The sequence below is a fragment of the Trachypithecus francoisi genome, unplaced genomic scaffold (assembly GCF_009764315.1).
Source record: "Trachypithecus francoisi isolate TF-2019V2 unplaced genomic scaffold, Tfra_2.0 Lachesis_group2, whole genome shotgun sequence".
NCBI classification, from domain to species: domain Eukaryota; kingdom Metazoa; phylum Chordata; class Mammalia; order Primates; family Cercopithecidae; genus Trachypithecus; species Trachypithecus francoisi.
Window position 1 is genome coordinate 71,670,110 of NW_022681465.1, and position 15,737 is coordinate 71,685,846.

At 40.7% G+C, this 15,737-nt stretch overlaps 1 protein-coding gene across 3 annotated transcripts in view; it reads left to right on the forward strand.

Moving 5' to 3' along the window:
* WDR70 (WD repeat domain 70) overlaps nt 1-15,737 on the forward strand; it is a 386,140-nt gene that overhangs the window by 19,274 nt on the left and 351,129 nt on the right. For all 3 annotated transcript variants that reach the window (XM_033179392.1, XM_033179394.1, XM_033179393.1), the window contains exon 5: nt 693-885. In XM_033179392.1, the coding sequence (XP_033035283.1) occupies nt 693-885 (193 nt within the window). The remainder of the gene's footprint in view (nt 1-692; nt 886-15,737) is intronic.

The following is a 15,737-nucleotide window of genomic DNA, read 5'->3' on the forward strand; positions in this document are numbered from 1 at the left end:
TTGAGGCACTGGCCATCTCAGTGGTTTTTGTCCATTACTATTTTGTAGTTTTTCTTCTGTATGTCCTTGTTCACCTGTCTCTTTAAAAATTTTTTAAATTAAATTTTTATTATATATCTGTATTTTGAGACGGGGTCTCACTGTTGTTCTGGCTGGAGTACAGTGATGCAGTCATGGTTCACTGTAGCCTTGACCTGCTGGGCTCAAGTGATCCTGCCACCTCAGCCTCCTGAGTAGCTGGTACCACAAGCAAATGCCACCACACCTGGCTAATTTTTATTTTTTGTAGAAATAAGGTCTTGCGATGTTTCCCAGGCTAGTCGCAAACTCTTAGGCATAAGCAGTTCACCTGCCTAGGTCCCTGAAAGTGCTGGCATTACAGGTGTGAGCCATTGCACTCAGTCTCACCTGTCTCTTTATGAGTGCTAATGGTCTAATGGCCCGCTAACGTATAATTGCTGTGACCCTTATTTTTGACTTTGTTTGCGTAAGACAGTTTTTTTTTAAACTTTCTTAAGATAAAATAATATTTGCATTAAACATTTAATGTTTGAACTACAAATTTGAAAAAATTAAAAAATACCCAATTGTTGTTAATAGGAGAGGAAAAGTTTCCTGAGAAACGAGTACTATTTCCAAAGTGTGCTCTTTATTGCAGCAGAGGCAAAGAGTTTCTGTTTCTGTGTTTTCAGGGATACAAGCAGCAGTGAAAGTGAAGAGAGTTCTGACTCTTCTGGTGATGAGTTAATTGGCCCTCCTTTACCCCCTAAAATGGTAGGAAAACCAGTTAATTTTATGGACGAAGATATCCTCGGTACTTTACCTCCACCTCTTAATGAAGAAGAAGAAGCAGAGGAAGAAGAAGAGGAGGAGGAGGAAGAGGAAGTAAGTATTTCAGTGGTAATTTAAGAATTCAGTGGAGTAATATCTTTAAAGTACTGTAGAGATCAGTCCTGCTAAACTGTTGTTCATGAGTAAGAGCCATTTTAAAAACTGAGGAAAGGTTTACTCCTGTAATCCCAGTTACTTGGAAGGCTGAGGCTGGAGAATCGCTTGAACCTGGGAGGCAGAGGTTGCAATGAGGCGAGATTGTGCCTTTGCACTCCAGCCTGGGAGACAGTCAGACTTGTCTCCAAAAAACAAACAAACAAAAAACCCAAACCAAGGAAAAAGGCCAGGTACAGTGGCTCACACCTAATCCTAGCACTTTGGGAGGCCGAGGTGGACGGATCGCTTAAGCTCAGGAATTGAAGACCAGCTTAGGCAACATGGTGAAACTCTGTTTCTACAAAAATGCAAACATTTGACGGGTGTTATGGCGTGCATCTGTGGTCCCAGCTACTCAGGAGGCTGAGGTGGGAGGATAATTTGGGCCCAGGAGGCAGAGGTTGCATTGAGGTAGACGGATGACACTCCAGCCTGGGTGACAGAGTGAGTCCCTGTCTCAAACTACACCCTTTGCCGCCCCCTGCAAAAAACCTGAGGAAAATAACTGTGGAGTTTATTACTGACAGCCTGTATTGAAAGAACTTCAGGAGGAAGAAAACAACTAAAAAATAATAAATGGAGAACTGAAAGCAATGTGTTAAAAAGAAATCAATGGATAAAACATTTTGTTAAATCTACATATGTGGCTGGATATGGTGGCTGACACCTGTAATCCCAGCATTTTGGGAGGCTGAGGCAGGCATATCACCTGAGGTCAGGAGTTCGAGACCAGCCTGACCAACATGGAGAAACCGTGTCTCGACTAAAAATACAGAATTAGCTGGGCCTGGTATGGCACATGCCTGTAATCCCAGCTACTCGGGAGGCTGAGGCAGGAGAATCACTTGCACCTAGTAGGCGGAGTGAACAGAGATTGTGCCATTGCACTCCAGCCTGGGCAAAAAGAGCCTCCGTTTCAAAAAAAAAAAAAAAAAAAAAAATCTATGTATGCATTGTGTGTCAGTAATAATGATGGGTAAATTTGGGAGGATTTAAAAGCAAAGTGAATCTAAAATTATTGTCAACAATAAAGTGGAGGATGGGAGAGTGAAATCAGAGTTTATTGGTTTGTAGATACTATTGGGGAGGAGGCCAGACATACCGGTTAACCTTAGATTAGTTTAAGCCGGCCGGGCCTGGTGGCTCAAGCCTGTAATCTCAGCACTTTGGGAGGCTGAGGTGGGTGGATCACAAGGTCAGGAGATTGAGATCATCCTGGCTAACACGGTGAAACCCTGTCTCTACTAAAAATAGAAAAATTAGCCAGGCGTGGTGGCGGGCGCCTGTAGTCCCAGCTATTTGGGAGGCTGAGGCAGGAGAATGGCGTGAACCTGGGAGGTGGAGCTTGCAATGAGCCGAGATCACGCCACTGTACTCCATCCAGCCTGGGTGACAGAGCCAGACTCCATCTCAAAAAAAAAAAAAAAAGATTAGTTTAAGCCAAGTATATAAGTTTACAATTTTAAGAGTAATCACCTGGCAGGGCGCGGTGGCTCACATCTGTAATCCTAGCACTTTGGGAGGCTGAGGTGGATGGATTATGAGGTCAAGAGATTGAGACCGTCCTACCCAACATGGTGAAACCCCATCTCTCCTAAAAATACAAAAATTAGCCGGGCGTGGTCATGGCGCGCGCCTGTAGCCGCAGCTACTTGGGAGGCTGAAGCAGGGTAATCACTTGAACCTGGGAGGCGGAGGTTGCAGTGAGCCAAGATTGCACCACTGCTCTCCAGCCTGGGTGACAGCTGAGATTTGGTCTCAAAAAAAAAAAAAGGTATAATCTCCAAAATACTAAAAGGAAAGAATGCTAAAGGAAATGGTGTACTTTTGTATTTGACACCTGGGGTAGATAATTTTTTAACACCTCCCTTCTTTATGTGATGAATTATTTTTAGTAATAATTATGAAATGAAATGAAAAATAATCAGAAAAGCAACATCTTTTGTAAATCTGTCAATGACTGTCAAAATCGGTAGTCTTTGCATATTCCTCCTCAGTACATAGTGTAGCAAATTTGTCAATCTGTGTCTGTCTGTAGTTCATCAAATAAAGCTTCTGATTTCAATTTTGTACATTTTTCTTTCACATGAAACAACAGATCTATAGTATATATACTCACACTTGCACGTGCATTCATGTGTGTGCATATGTAAAATTAAGAAAAGAAACAAGAATAAAATAAGAATAAATTTGGCAGTTTCATTAAAATTTTTGTTTTACAGTAAGTTCCAGAAATTGCAATGTTGATTGTATATTTTTTCTTTTATCAATTCTAGTGGCTTTTAAATATCTCTGTAGGTTGAAATATTTTGGCTGGGCACTGTGGCTCACGCCTGTAATCCCAGTACTTTGGGAGGCTGAGGAGTGCTGATCACTTGAGGTCAGGAGTTCCAGACTAGTCTGGCCAACATGGTGAAACCCCGTTTCTACTAAAAATACAAAAAATTAGCCGGGTGTGGTGGCGGGCGCCTGTAGTCCCAGCTACTTGGGAGGCTGAGGCAGGAGAATGGCATGAACCTGGGAGGTGGAGCTTGCAGTGAGCTGAGATGGCGCCACTGCAGTCCAGCCTGGGCGACAGAGCAAGACTCCATCTCACAAAAAAAAAAAAAAAAAAAATACAAAAAATTAGCCAGGCATGGTGACAGGAGGCTGAGGCAGGGGAATTGCTTGAACCCGCAAGGCAGACTGCAGTGAGTCGCGATTGCACCACTGCACTCTAGCCTGGCAACGGAGCAAGACTCTGTCTCAAAAAAAAAATTTTTTTTTCATGAAAGTGTCTTTACAGAAAATTCATTTTATATTTGGTAAAAACTTCTAAATTTTTTTCTCTAAAAATCAGAGAAAATGGCTACATGATGTCAAACATTGCCATTTAATGATCCATTGCTTTAGAATGCTTTTGGTGAAAACTGAGGTATTCAAACATTTACCCTTTTAAATTCTTTTGCCAACCATGTCTTTTGTTTTTTCTTTTGGCATCCATAGAAAACAGAATTGGATTTGCTTAGCATTTTGTTTCTTTGTCTTTATAATCTTTTTTTATTTTGAATCTAGTATTTAAATGCAGAAACATAGTACAACAGAGATTGGAGATAGGAAGTTACCATTGAAGTAAGCTTGAATGATTCTGAACCATGAAAAACAGTATGTAGAGACCTGAGTAGCTGAGTGTGTTTGTGCATGTGTGTGGTGCAGATAACTGGGAGTTCTCCAAATTAACTTCATGTAGAATACAGTGGTTATTTATTTTTATTATTTATTTATTTATTTTTGAGATGGAGTGTCATTCTGTTGCCCAGACTGGAATGCAGTGGCATGATCTCAGCTCACTGCAACCTCCGTCTCCCGGGTTCAAGTGATTCTCCTGCCTCAGCTTCCTGAGTAGCTGGGATTACAGGCATCTGCCACCATGCCTGGCTAATTTTTTGTATTTTTAGTAGTGATGGGGTTTCACCATGTTGACCCAGCTGGTCTTGAACTCCTGACCTTAGGTGATCCACCTGCCTCAGCCTCCCAAAGAGCTGGGATTACAGGTGTGAGCTGCTGCACCTGGCCAGAATAAAGTGTTTATTGAAAGATAAGTAATAAAAGCATGCTAATTGAAGTTCACATATATGTTATTAAAACTCAACAGGAACTGTAGCAAAAAGAACATTAAGTAGTATCTAAGCTAACATTGTTTATAATTGCCATCACAAGGTGATAATAAAAAGCAGGCTTATCTTTACTTGATTTTATTATTGTTTTTAAGTTCTCCACAGAAAAGCTGTACCCTCTTATTGTCTGTGTTACTTCCACTGTTAATTCTCTTGATATGCCATTGAAGAAAATTCACTCATTGCAATAAAAGACAGGAAAGGAGAAAGAAGAGGTAGAGGAAGATAATCTTGGTAAATAGATATTATGAAATAAGATGGTAGGTATGAATATAAATATATCAGTATTAATAGATGTAAATGGACTAAACTTACCACTTAAAACACAAAAATTCTCAGATTGGGTTAAAAAAATTTAGGTATACATGCATGTTATACCTAAATTATAATTATACAGAAAGGTTGGATGTCAAGCAGTAGAATATAGCGGAAAATAACCAAAAGATAGCTGATTAATATTATAAAATTGGTATTCAAATCTTTAAGTCATAATACCAATTAATGATAAAAGTGACATTCCTTAATGGTAAAAGGAACAGTTTATTTTGAAGGAAAAATTGGCAGTCCTCAACCTCTATGCATTTAACAGTACATTGAAAGTGTATAGCCGGGCGCGGTGGCTCAAGCCTGTAATCCCAGCACTTTGGGAGGCCGAGACGGGTGGATCACGAGGTCAGGAGATCGAGACCATCCTGGCTAACACGGTGAAACCCCGTCTCTACTAAAAATACAAAAACTAGCCGGGCGAGGTGGCGGGTGCCTGTAGTCCCAGCTACTCGGGAGGCTGAGGCCGGAGAATGGCATAAACCCGGGAGGTGGAGCTTGCAGTGAGCTGAGATCTGGCCACTGCACTCCAGTCCGGGCGACAGAGCGAGACTCCGCCTCAAAAAAAAAAAAAAAAAAGAAAGTGTATAAAGCAAAAATTGACAAAATTACAAGGAGAAATGGACAATATACAGTCATAATCAGAGATTGAGAGATTGTTAAGACAGTAAGGAGACAGATTTGGAGGATACAAATGAACAAAGTTTAACGTATTGAATGTATATTGAAGCCCTCGTTCAACATTTTAAGCATAAATGGACAGTGAAAAACAAACATATCTAGTTCCTAAAGTACTATGGAAACATTAACTACTATGGAAACATGAGGAAGATATGTTTCATTATTTTTGGTAGTTCACTGAGTAAGTAAGATTTAGATTTAGCTATGAATGTGACAGTGGGTTTTGTAATGGACTGAATGTGTCTCTCTAAAATTCATGTTGAAGCCCTAACCCCCAGTGTGGCTGTATTTGGAGATGGGCCCTCTAAGGAAATAATTAAGGATAAATGAAGTCATAAGGCCCTGATCTGATAGAATTAGTGTCTTTATAAAAAGAGACGCCAGAAAGCATGCACTAACTCCTCCTCCCCCACGGGAAAGGAGGAATGGCTTTGTGAGGACATAGCAGAAAGTGGTCGTCTGCAAGCCAGAAAGAGAGGTCTCACCAGAAACCACATTTGTCCACACTTGATTATGGACCTCTAGCCTCCAGACCTGTCAGCAAATACATTTCTATTGTTTTAAGTCACCCCGTCTGTGGTATTTTGTTTATGGTTGTGTGAGCTAATAAGGTTTGCAAGGCTGACTGCTGGCTGATAAACAGAAGGGAAGAAAGAAGCATATTGTAAGCCAGAAAAAAATTGCTACAGTGAAGACCCAAATGTATATAAATACAGCTATGGTCGTGAAATTGCACCTGATTAGTGCATGGCTGAGTTTTCTTACTAGGAGAAAGTAGAAAGATGAGGAGGATGAGATCAGATCCAGAAAGTATGAATAAATGCTTTCTGGAGGATGTGGAATTTGAGTAAGCTTTGTAGAGGATTACAGTTTTTTTTTTTTTTTTTTTGAGACAGGGTCTCTCTGTCACCCAGGCTGGAGTACAGTAGTGCAATCAAAGCTCACTACAGCCTTGACCTCTTGGGCTTAAGCAATCCTCCCACCTCAGCCTCCCGAGTAGCTGAGATTACAGGCATGTGCCTCCACACCTAGCTTTTTTTTTTTTTTTTTTAGTAGAGATGAGGTCTTACTACGTTGCCCAGGCTTGTCTCAAACTCCTGGGCTCAAGCGATCCTCCTGTCTTGGCCTCCGAAAGTGCTGGGATTACAGGCGGGAGTCACTGCCCGCCCAAAGATTAATTTTTTTTTTTTTTTTTTTTTTGAGACGGAGTCTTGCTCCGTCACCCAGGCTGGAGTGCAGTGGTGCAATCTCGGCTCACTGCAACCTCCTCCTCCTGGGTTCAAGTGATTCTCCTGCCTCAGCCTCCTGAGTAGCAGGAATAACAGGCACGTGCCGCTGCACCCAGCAAAGTTTTTGTATTTTTAGTAGAGATGGAGTTTCACCATGTTGGCCAGGCTGGTCTTGAGCTCCTGACCTCAGGTAATCCACCTGCCTTGGCCTCCTGAAGTGATAGGATTACAGGAGTGAGCCACCTTGCCCGGGCCAATTTTTTTATTTTTTAAATTTTTGTAGAGGTGGGGTCTCACCATCTAGCCCATGCTGGTCTGACCTGGGCTCAAACCATCCTCCCACCTTGGCTTTCCAAAGTGTTGGTATTACAGACATAAGTCATTGTGCCTGGCCAAGATTACATTTTTAAATATTATTTTTAATTGACATAATTGTACATATTTCTGGGGTAGAGCGTGATCCTCCACATCTGTATACAGAGTGTAATGATCAAATCAGGGTGATTAGCATATCCATTGCCTAAGACACTGATCATTTCTTTGTGTTGGCAATGTTCAAAATCCTCACTTTTAGCTCTTTGAAAATATCGTGTAAATAATTGTTAACTATAGTGACTTTACAATGCTATAGAACACTAGGACTTATTCTATCTGGCTGTAATTTTGTGTGTTAACCAAACTCTCCCTATACCCCTCTTTTTCATACCCTTTTCACCCTTTCGTTTCTGTTTCTACTATTTTCTTCACTTTTATGAGATCAGTTTATTTCGCTTCATCTGAATGAGAATATGTGGTATTAATCTTTCTGTGCCTGGCTCATTTCATTTAACACAATGTCCTGTAAACTCATCTTTGTTACTGCATGTGACATGATTTTATACTTTCTAAATTTGGCCAAATAGTATTTGTGTGTGTGTGTGTGTGTATGTGTATGTGTGTATTAAATTTTTAAATCCATTCATTTATTGATGGACATGTAGATTGATTCCGTATCTTGGTCATTGTGAATAGTGCTGCAGTGAAAAGGGGAGTGCAGGTATCAAATGTGAATTTCCTTTCCTTTGGATATATACTCATTAGTGGGGTTGCTGGATTATGATAGTTTTATTTTTACTTTCTAAAAAATTGATAATGTATATATTTTTGGGATATATCTGATGTATATTGTGATATATTTATAAAATGTGTACAGATTAAAACAGGGTAATTGGAATATTCAGGATATCCATCAGCTTAAATATTTATCTCTTTCTTATGCTAGGAACATTCAAATTATTCTGTTCTAGCTGTTTTAAAATATACAGTAAGATTATTGTTAACTATGGTCACCCTACTGATCTTTTGAATACTAGGTCTTATTCTCTCTATCTGACTGTATATTGGTACCTGTTAATCAGCCTCTCTTCATCTCTCCCAGCCCCTGAACCTTCCCAGCCTCTAGTAGTCACTAATCTCTCTTCATGAGATCTACTTCATGTAAGAGCATGTAAAATCCTCCCCTCCCCTCCCCTCCCCTCCCCTCCCCTCCCCTCTCCTTCCCTTCCCTTCCTTTCCCTCCCCTTTCCTTTTTTTTTTTTTTTTTTTTTGTGTCAGAGTCTCACTCTGTCACCCAGCCTGGAGTGCAGTGGCACGATCTTGACTCACTCCAACGTCTGCTTCCTGGCCTCTAGCCATTCTCGTGCCTCAGCCTCCTGAGTAGCTGGAATTACAGTTGTGCACCACCACGCTTGGCTAATTTTTTGTATTTTTAGTAGAGATGGGATTTCGCTATGTTGGCCAGGCTCGTTTTGAACTCCTGGCCTCAAGTGACCTGCCTGCTTCCACCTCCCAAAGTGCTGGGATTACAGGCGTGAGCCACTGTGCCCAGTCCCCAATCCATCTTTCTAACCACTCATGAATTATGTTCATATTTAAACTCCAACAATATTCTAAATTCAACACATCTAAGATAAAACTTAGGCTTTTACTTTGTCTTACTTGAACTTTCGCTGTAGCCACTTAGCTGGTCTCTTTGTCTCAAGGGTCTTCTGTTTTAATCCCCTTTCCCCACTGCAGCAAGATTAAACTATCTGTAACACAAGTCACATTGCAACTAATAGTACTAATTCCCTAAATGAGGGAAAACCACCACCACAGCAGGACAGGACTCCATCTGGCAATTTCTGAATCCGATTTGAGTTTTTTGTTGTCGTAATCGCTGTGGCTTTTTTCACAGTCTGTTTAATAGGAAAGCAACCAATTTCACATAGTTGAGTGGCTAGGTATTTTAGCAAATATTGTTGAAATTAATGGGGTAATATTTTTAAAAAGAACCTTTAACCTAGTGTTAACTTTTTAAACAAATTAATATTTTTTTATTTTAAGATGGGGTCTTGTTCTTTCAAACAGGCTGGAGTGCAGTGACTTTTTTTGACTTTCATTCAAGTGGTGTAATCATAGCTCACTGCAGCTTCAACCTCTCGGGCTCAAGTGATGCTCCTGTCTCAGCCTCCTGAGTAGCTAGGACTACAGGTGCATACAACCACATCTGGCTACTTTTTATATTTTTTGTGGAGTGGGGTCTTGCTCTCTTGCCTGTGTGACCTTGAACTCTTGGCCTCAAGTGATCCTTCCACTTCAGTCTCCCAAAGTGTTGGGATTACAAGTGTGAACCATTGCACCCAGCTAACCTAGTGTTTCTTAATCTGAATGTAATAATCAGCTTTGGTGCAGGTAAAAAATATGCATGCTTAGGTCTTGTACTCTGGAGATTGATTCAGTATAACTGTAGTGGAACTTGCCTTAACTCCTGCGTGGAACTTGCCTTAACTCTTGCAATTTGTATTATTTATAACCAAAGGCTCCACAGGTAATTCTAATGGATTTCTTCCCAGTCTAGTTGTGCTGTTTACTTAATCACAGTTGGGGTCATAGGGTAACTACATTAGGCTACCTCTGCAGATTATGATCTGTATCATGTATCATGGATACCTAAGTATATGGGATATTGCTTATAAAATATTTCTTCTTAAAAAAAAGGGAATGGAATTATTGCTTTTTTTATGATAGTGAAGCCACTTTAAAGGTTTCATATACCCTTTCATATAGCTCAGAGTTAATATATTTTGATCAGTATTTTATGAAAAAATATTTTTTCTATAGTAGGTGCATGTTAGTATCTCTGAAGCATTAGTGTTGAATTTTTTCTGAAGATGACATGGCAGAGGCCATAAGCTCCTGGTTTTTTTGAATCTCGTTCATTTTTATATCCTTGTAGTGCCTGAATTAACTCTACCTATTAAATCATAATCGTATTCTCAGAAGGGCCATGAACATGTGGATATTCGGGAAACTGAGCCTGTAGCTCTGACAGTTTTTTTTTTTTTTTAAATCAAGTTTAATTAATTTATTTTTCAATCATGTTCCTTCTGTAAGTTATTGTTTTTATTATTGAAACTCTATTATTTAGTATCAAGAGCCTCGAAAACGTTCATTTCCTTTAAACTCAATAGCCTTTCTAGGATTCTATCCAGAGGAAGTAATGCAAGATTTGGACAAAGCTTTATGCACAAAAATAATTGTCACATTAGTACTTAGAATTGTGGTTTTCTGAAGGTGTTGGAATTACTGTTGGGGGTGTGGTATGGTGGGATGGGGTCCCTCCTATCAGTTTTTGGCCAGGTCAGCTCCATTTCTATGTTAGGCTTCCACAGAACTTTCTCTTGATGAAAGAGTTCCAAGTCTGAACGTGTTTGAAAATACCAACATGTGAAATATTAGAATAATTAGAAAGAATATAAATACCTAGTAATAGGGAGAAGGACAAGTAAATTGTGTTGTGGTCATGTAAAATGTTATGCAGTCACTAAACATGTTTAATAAGGGTTTTTTTTTTTTTTTTTTTTTTTTTGAGACAGAGTCTCGCTCTGTCGCCCAGGCTGGAGTGCAGTGGCCGGATCTCAGCTCACTGCAAGCTCCGCCTCCCGGGTTTATGCCATTCTCCTGCCTCAGCCTCCCGAGTAGCTGGGACTACAGGCGCCCGCCACCTCGCCCGGCTAGTTTTTTGTATTTTTTTTTTAGTAGAGACGGGGTTTCACCATGTTAGCCAGGATGGTCTCGATCTCCTGACCTCGTGATCCGCCCGTCTCGGCCTCCCAAAGTGCTGGGATTACAGGCTTGAGCCACCGCGCCCGGCCAATAAGGGTTTTTAGTAGCACTAGGAAAAGATGTAAAACTGAATAGACAGTATTATTTCAATAATTTAAACGATAGATATGTGTGGAACAAAGTACTCCCATTGCTTGCTTCTAGATTGTGTGAATGAGGATAATATGTTCTTTTGCCTTATACTTTTTTTTTTTTTTGAGACGGACCCTCACTCTTGTTGCCCAGGCTGGAGTGCAATGGCACGATTTCGGCTCACTGCACCCTCCGCCTCCCGGGTTCAAGCGATTCTCCTGCCTCAGCCTCCCAAGTAGCTGGGATTTACAGGTGTGAGTCGCTGTGCCCAGCCCTGCCTCATACTTTTTTATGTTTCCAGTTTCCTCATTGATCATAGCTGTGCTCATAATCAGAAACAATTGTTGGTGTTATAAACAGTTATTGTCCTTCATTTTTAGACCTCAATTCAAAAATCTAGAACAGATTAAAAAACCCAAAAAAAAAATATTGAACATGAATATAGAATGAGTCTTAAGTACTAGTAAATAAGTTTATTTTTATTTTACCTCATCTCAAAAAGGATTTAATGGACTGGTTGCAGTGACTCATGCCTGTAATCTCCGCACTTTAGGAGCTTCAGGCAAGAGGATCACTTGAGCCCAGGAGTTTGAGACCATCCTTGCCAATGTAGTAAGACCCACATCTCCACAAAAAATAAAAAAGCCAAGTGTGGTTGTGTGCACCTGTAGTTCCGGCTGCTCAGGAGAATGAGGTGGGAGGATCACTTGAGCCTGGGAGGTCAAGGCTGCAGTGAGCCATGGTTGCACCACTGTACTCCAGCTTGATGACAGAGTGAGACTCTGTCTCAAAAACAAAAAAGGATTTAATGAAGTGAAATGCATAAATTAGGAAGAAGGAAGGGAAACTGGAAAACCAAGGAAAACAAATAAAGTTAATTAATATAAAACATGAGAAACAGAGTCTTAAATACCTGGCTATGGGTAGGCCAGAAAACCTAGTTGCCACTATTCCTCTCTTCCCCTCATACCTTACATCCAATCTCTCATCCATTAAGTCTTACTAGCTCTATCTTGAAGGCATATTACCAGATCTCTCCACTTCTCTGTCTCCATTACTACCACTTTAGTCTAATCCTATATCACTTCAGTGTTAGTGGCCACTAAAGTCTCCCAGCTTCCATTCTTGACTGGACTACTATAGTAGAAAAAGTAGCAAAATACAGATACAGGGAGACAATATAGAATAGTGATTAAGAGAGTGAGTTCTGGAGCCAGATGGGGCTCCTTCACTTTAAAGCTGTGTGATTTGGGGCACATTATTTAACCTCTGTGTCTGTCTTTCCTCCTCTATAAAATGGGACTGATAAAATTATCCACTCTGATTGTGTGGATGGATTAAATGAGTGAATTAATGTATACAGAACCCTCAGAATAGTACCTGGTATTTAAAGTGTTCAGTGTTAGCTATTATCATTAAGGTCATTTATTTCAATAGATAGCAAAGGAGGAATTGAAAAACAAATTTAACATGATTTCTAATACAAAACTTAAACTAAAAGGAAACTTTCATATTATGTGAAGTAATTCACTCATGCTTCATACTAACAGTCAGTGTTGTACATAATTAAGGAGCAATAGAGGTAACAGTCATATTATTATTTAATATTATCCTAGACATTTTTGCCAATTAAAATGATCAAGACTGCATTATAAGGAAGAGGTGGGAATATTGGTGTAGTTTATATGACTCTACATGAAACAAAAATAATTAATCAAAACTGTTAGATTCATTTAATAATGTTCAGTTTAAAGTGTCAAATGTGAAAGATAACTTTATTTATTTATTTTTTAAGAGACGGAGTCTTGCTCTGTCGCCCAGGCTGGAGTGTAGTGAGGTTATCTTGGCTCATTGCAAGCTCCGCCTCCCAGGTTCATGCCATTCTTCCGCCTCAGCCTCCTGAGTAGCTGGGACTATAGGCGCCTGCCACCACGCCTGGCTAATTTTTGTATTTTTAGTAGACACAGGGTTTCACCGTGTTAGCCAGGATGGTCTCGATCTCCTGACCTCATGATCCGTCCACCTCAGCCTCCCAAAGTGCTGGAATTACAGGCGTGAGCCACTGTGCCCGGCCAGAAGATAACTTTTTCACAACAGGAATAACAACAAATAATTAGGTGTAGTCCAGGAATTTGAGATTGCAGTGAGCCAGCCGTGATTTCTCCACTGTACTCCAGCCTGGGGACAGAGTGAGACTCTGTCTCAAAAGCAATAAAGTTAGGGAGAGATGGGCCTGAATATAAAGAATAGTATAAAGCTTTTCAAGACATAAAATTTAAGTAAGTCAGAGTGGTTTAGTGCTCACACCTGTAATCTCAGCACTTGGGGAGGTCAAGCGGGGGGCTGATCTCCTGAGCTCAGGGGTTCAAGACCAGCCTGATCAACATGGCGAGACACCATCTCTACCAGAAATACAAAAAATAGTTAGCTGAGTGTAGTGGTGAGCACCTGTGGTCCCAGTTACACAGGAGGCTAAGGTGGGAGGATCACCTGAGCCTGGGAGGCAGAGGTTGCAATAAGCTGAAATCGTACCATTGTACTCCAGGCTGGGTAACAGTGAGATTCCATCCTAAAAAAAATTGAAATAAGTCAGAATCACTAAATAATTGGTAAATATTTCTCAGTTTTTTCCTACAGAGGTAAAATAATTAGTCCAATTTATTTATTTGCCTACTTAAATCTAGCTATTAAGTGACAGAGTTGTTATGCACACATAGGCTATCTGTGCTTTTTTTTTTTTCTTTTACACTTCTAGTCTGTTCTTGTAGAAATGGAGTCTCGCCATGTTGCCTAGGCTTGTTTCAAACTTCTGGTCTTACGAGATATCCTTCTGCCTTGGCCTTCCTAAGTGCTAAGATTAAAGGTGTGAGCCACAGGCAGGTGAGCCACTGTGCCCAGCCTAACCATGCTTTTATAGTATGGTGCTGCTTCCCATACTTAGAAGCCTGTGGAATTGATCCTGGAGCCTGTTTTAAATGTGTATTGGTTAGTGTATTATTAATTTGGCTGCCAGTGACAGAAAATGCAAAACAACAGTGACTTAAACAAGATAATAGTCTTTTCTCTCCCTCACATTAATGAATCAGGAGTTAAATGGAATAGAACTAGTTTTCAGGTCCAGGATATCTCAGATCTCGTCTGCTTCTGTCTTTTTTCCTGCCATCTTTAGTATACAGGCTTCAAGTTAGATGCTGTAGCTATAGCCATTAATTTTGCATTTTTGTCAGCAAGAAGGTAGAGGGACAAGGCCAAGCACAGTGACTCATGCTGGTAATCCCAGCACTTTGGAAGGCTGAGGTGGGTGGATCTCCTGAGGTCAGGAGTTTGAGACTAGCCTGGCCAACATGGAGAAACCCCATCTCTACTAAAAATATAAAAAAATTAGCCAGGTGTGGTGGCACGCCCTTGTAATCCCAGCTACTCAGGAGACTGAGGCAGGAGAATCACTTGAACCCAGGAGATGGAGATTTCAGTGAGCCGAGATCATGCCAGTGCACTCCAGCCTGGGTGACAGAGCGAGACAGTTGGCTCAAAAAATAAAAAAAAGAAGGTAGAGGGATAAGGATAAAGAAGCCTCCTCATTTTGAACTTTGTATCTTTGTTTAACTTGAGAAGTGTAGTAGTTTTTCTTTTTTGGAGGGCAGGAGTCTGCCTAAAATTTAATGCTTCCAATACAAAGAATGGATAATAAGGGGCAACTAGCAACTGAGCAGTGAGTATCTATATTCAGTATTTGTTGCTTTCAGTTATAGCAATGACAAATTATTTATTTACTTTGGATTTTTTTGGGTCTTTTTAGACATTGTGAGTGGTTCTTTTTTTTTGAGGCGGAGTCTCGCTCTGTCGCCCAGACTGGAGTGCAGTGGCCAGATCTCAGCTCACTGCAAGCTCCGCCTCCCGGGTTTACGCCATTCTCCTGCCTCAGCCTCCCGAGTAGCTGGGACTACAGGTGCCCGCCATCTCGCCCGGCTAGTTTTTGTATTTTTAGTAGAGACGGGGTTTCACCGTGTTAGCCAGGATGGTCTCGATCTCCTGACCTTGTGATCCGCCCGTCTCGGCCTCCCAAAGTGCTGGGATTACAGGCTTGAGCCACCGCGCCCGGCCTGTGAGTGGTTCTTTAATATTGTGTGTGTGTGTGTGTGTTATATATAATATATATATAGCATGCGTGCTTATTTGATTTTGTTTCATACTTGTGAACATTAGCTACCTTTCTCCAAAAGAATAAAAAGTGTAAAGTTTATTGGTACTAATGCAATCTTTAAACTCTTAAGGTTTGGTCATAGTATTAACATGTATGAATTTCATTTTTATTATTGTTTTTTAGATTGAGTTTCATCTTGTTGCCCAGGCTGGAGGGCAATGGTGTGTGATCTTGGCTCACTGCAACCTCTGCCTCCTGGGTTTGAGCGATTCTCCTGCCTGAGCCTCCCGAGTAGCTGGGATTACAGGTGCCGGCCACATGCCCAGCTAATTTTTGTATTTTTAGTAGAGACGGGGTTTCACCATGTTGATAAGGCTGCTCTTGAACTCCTGACCTCAGGTGATCCACCCGCCTTGGCCTCCTAAAGTGCTGGGATTACAGGCGTGAGCCACCGTGCCTGACTAAATTTAATTTGAATTCTTTTGTGTCTGTCTGGTT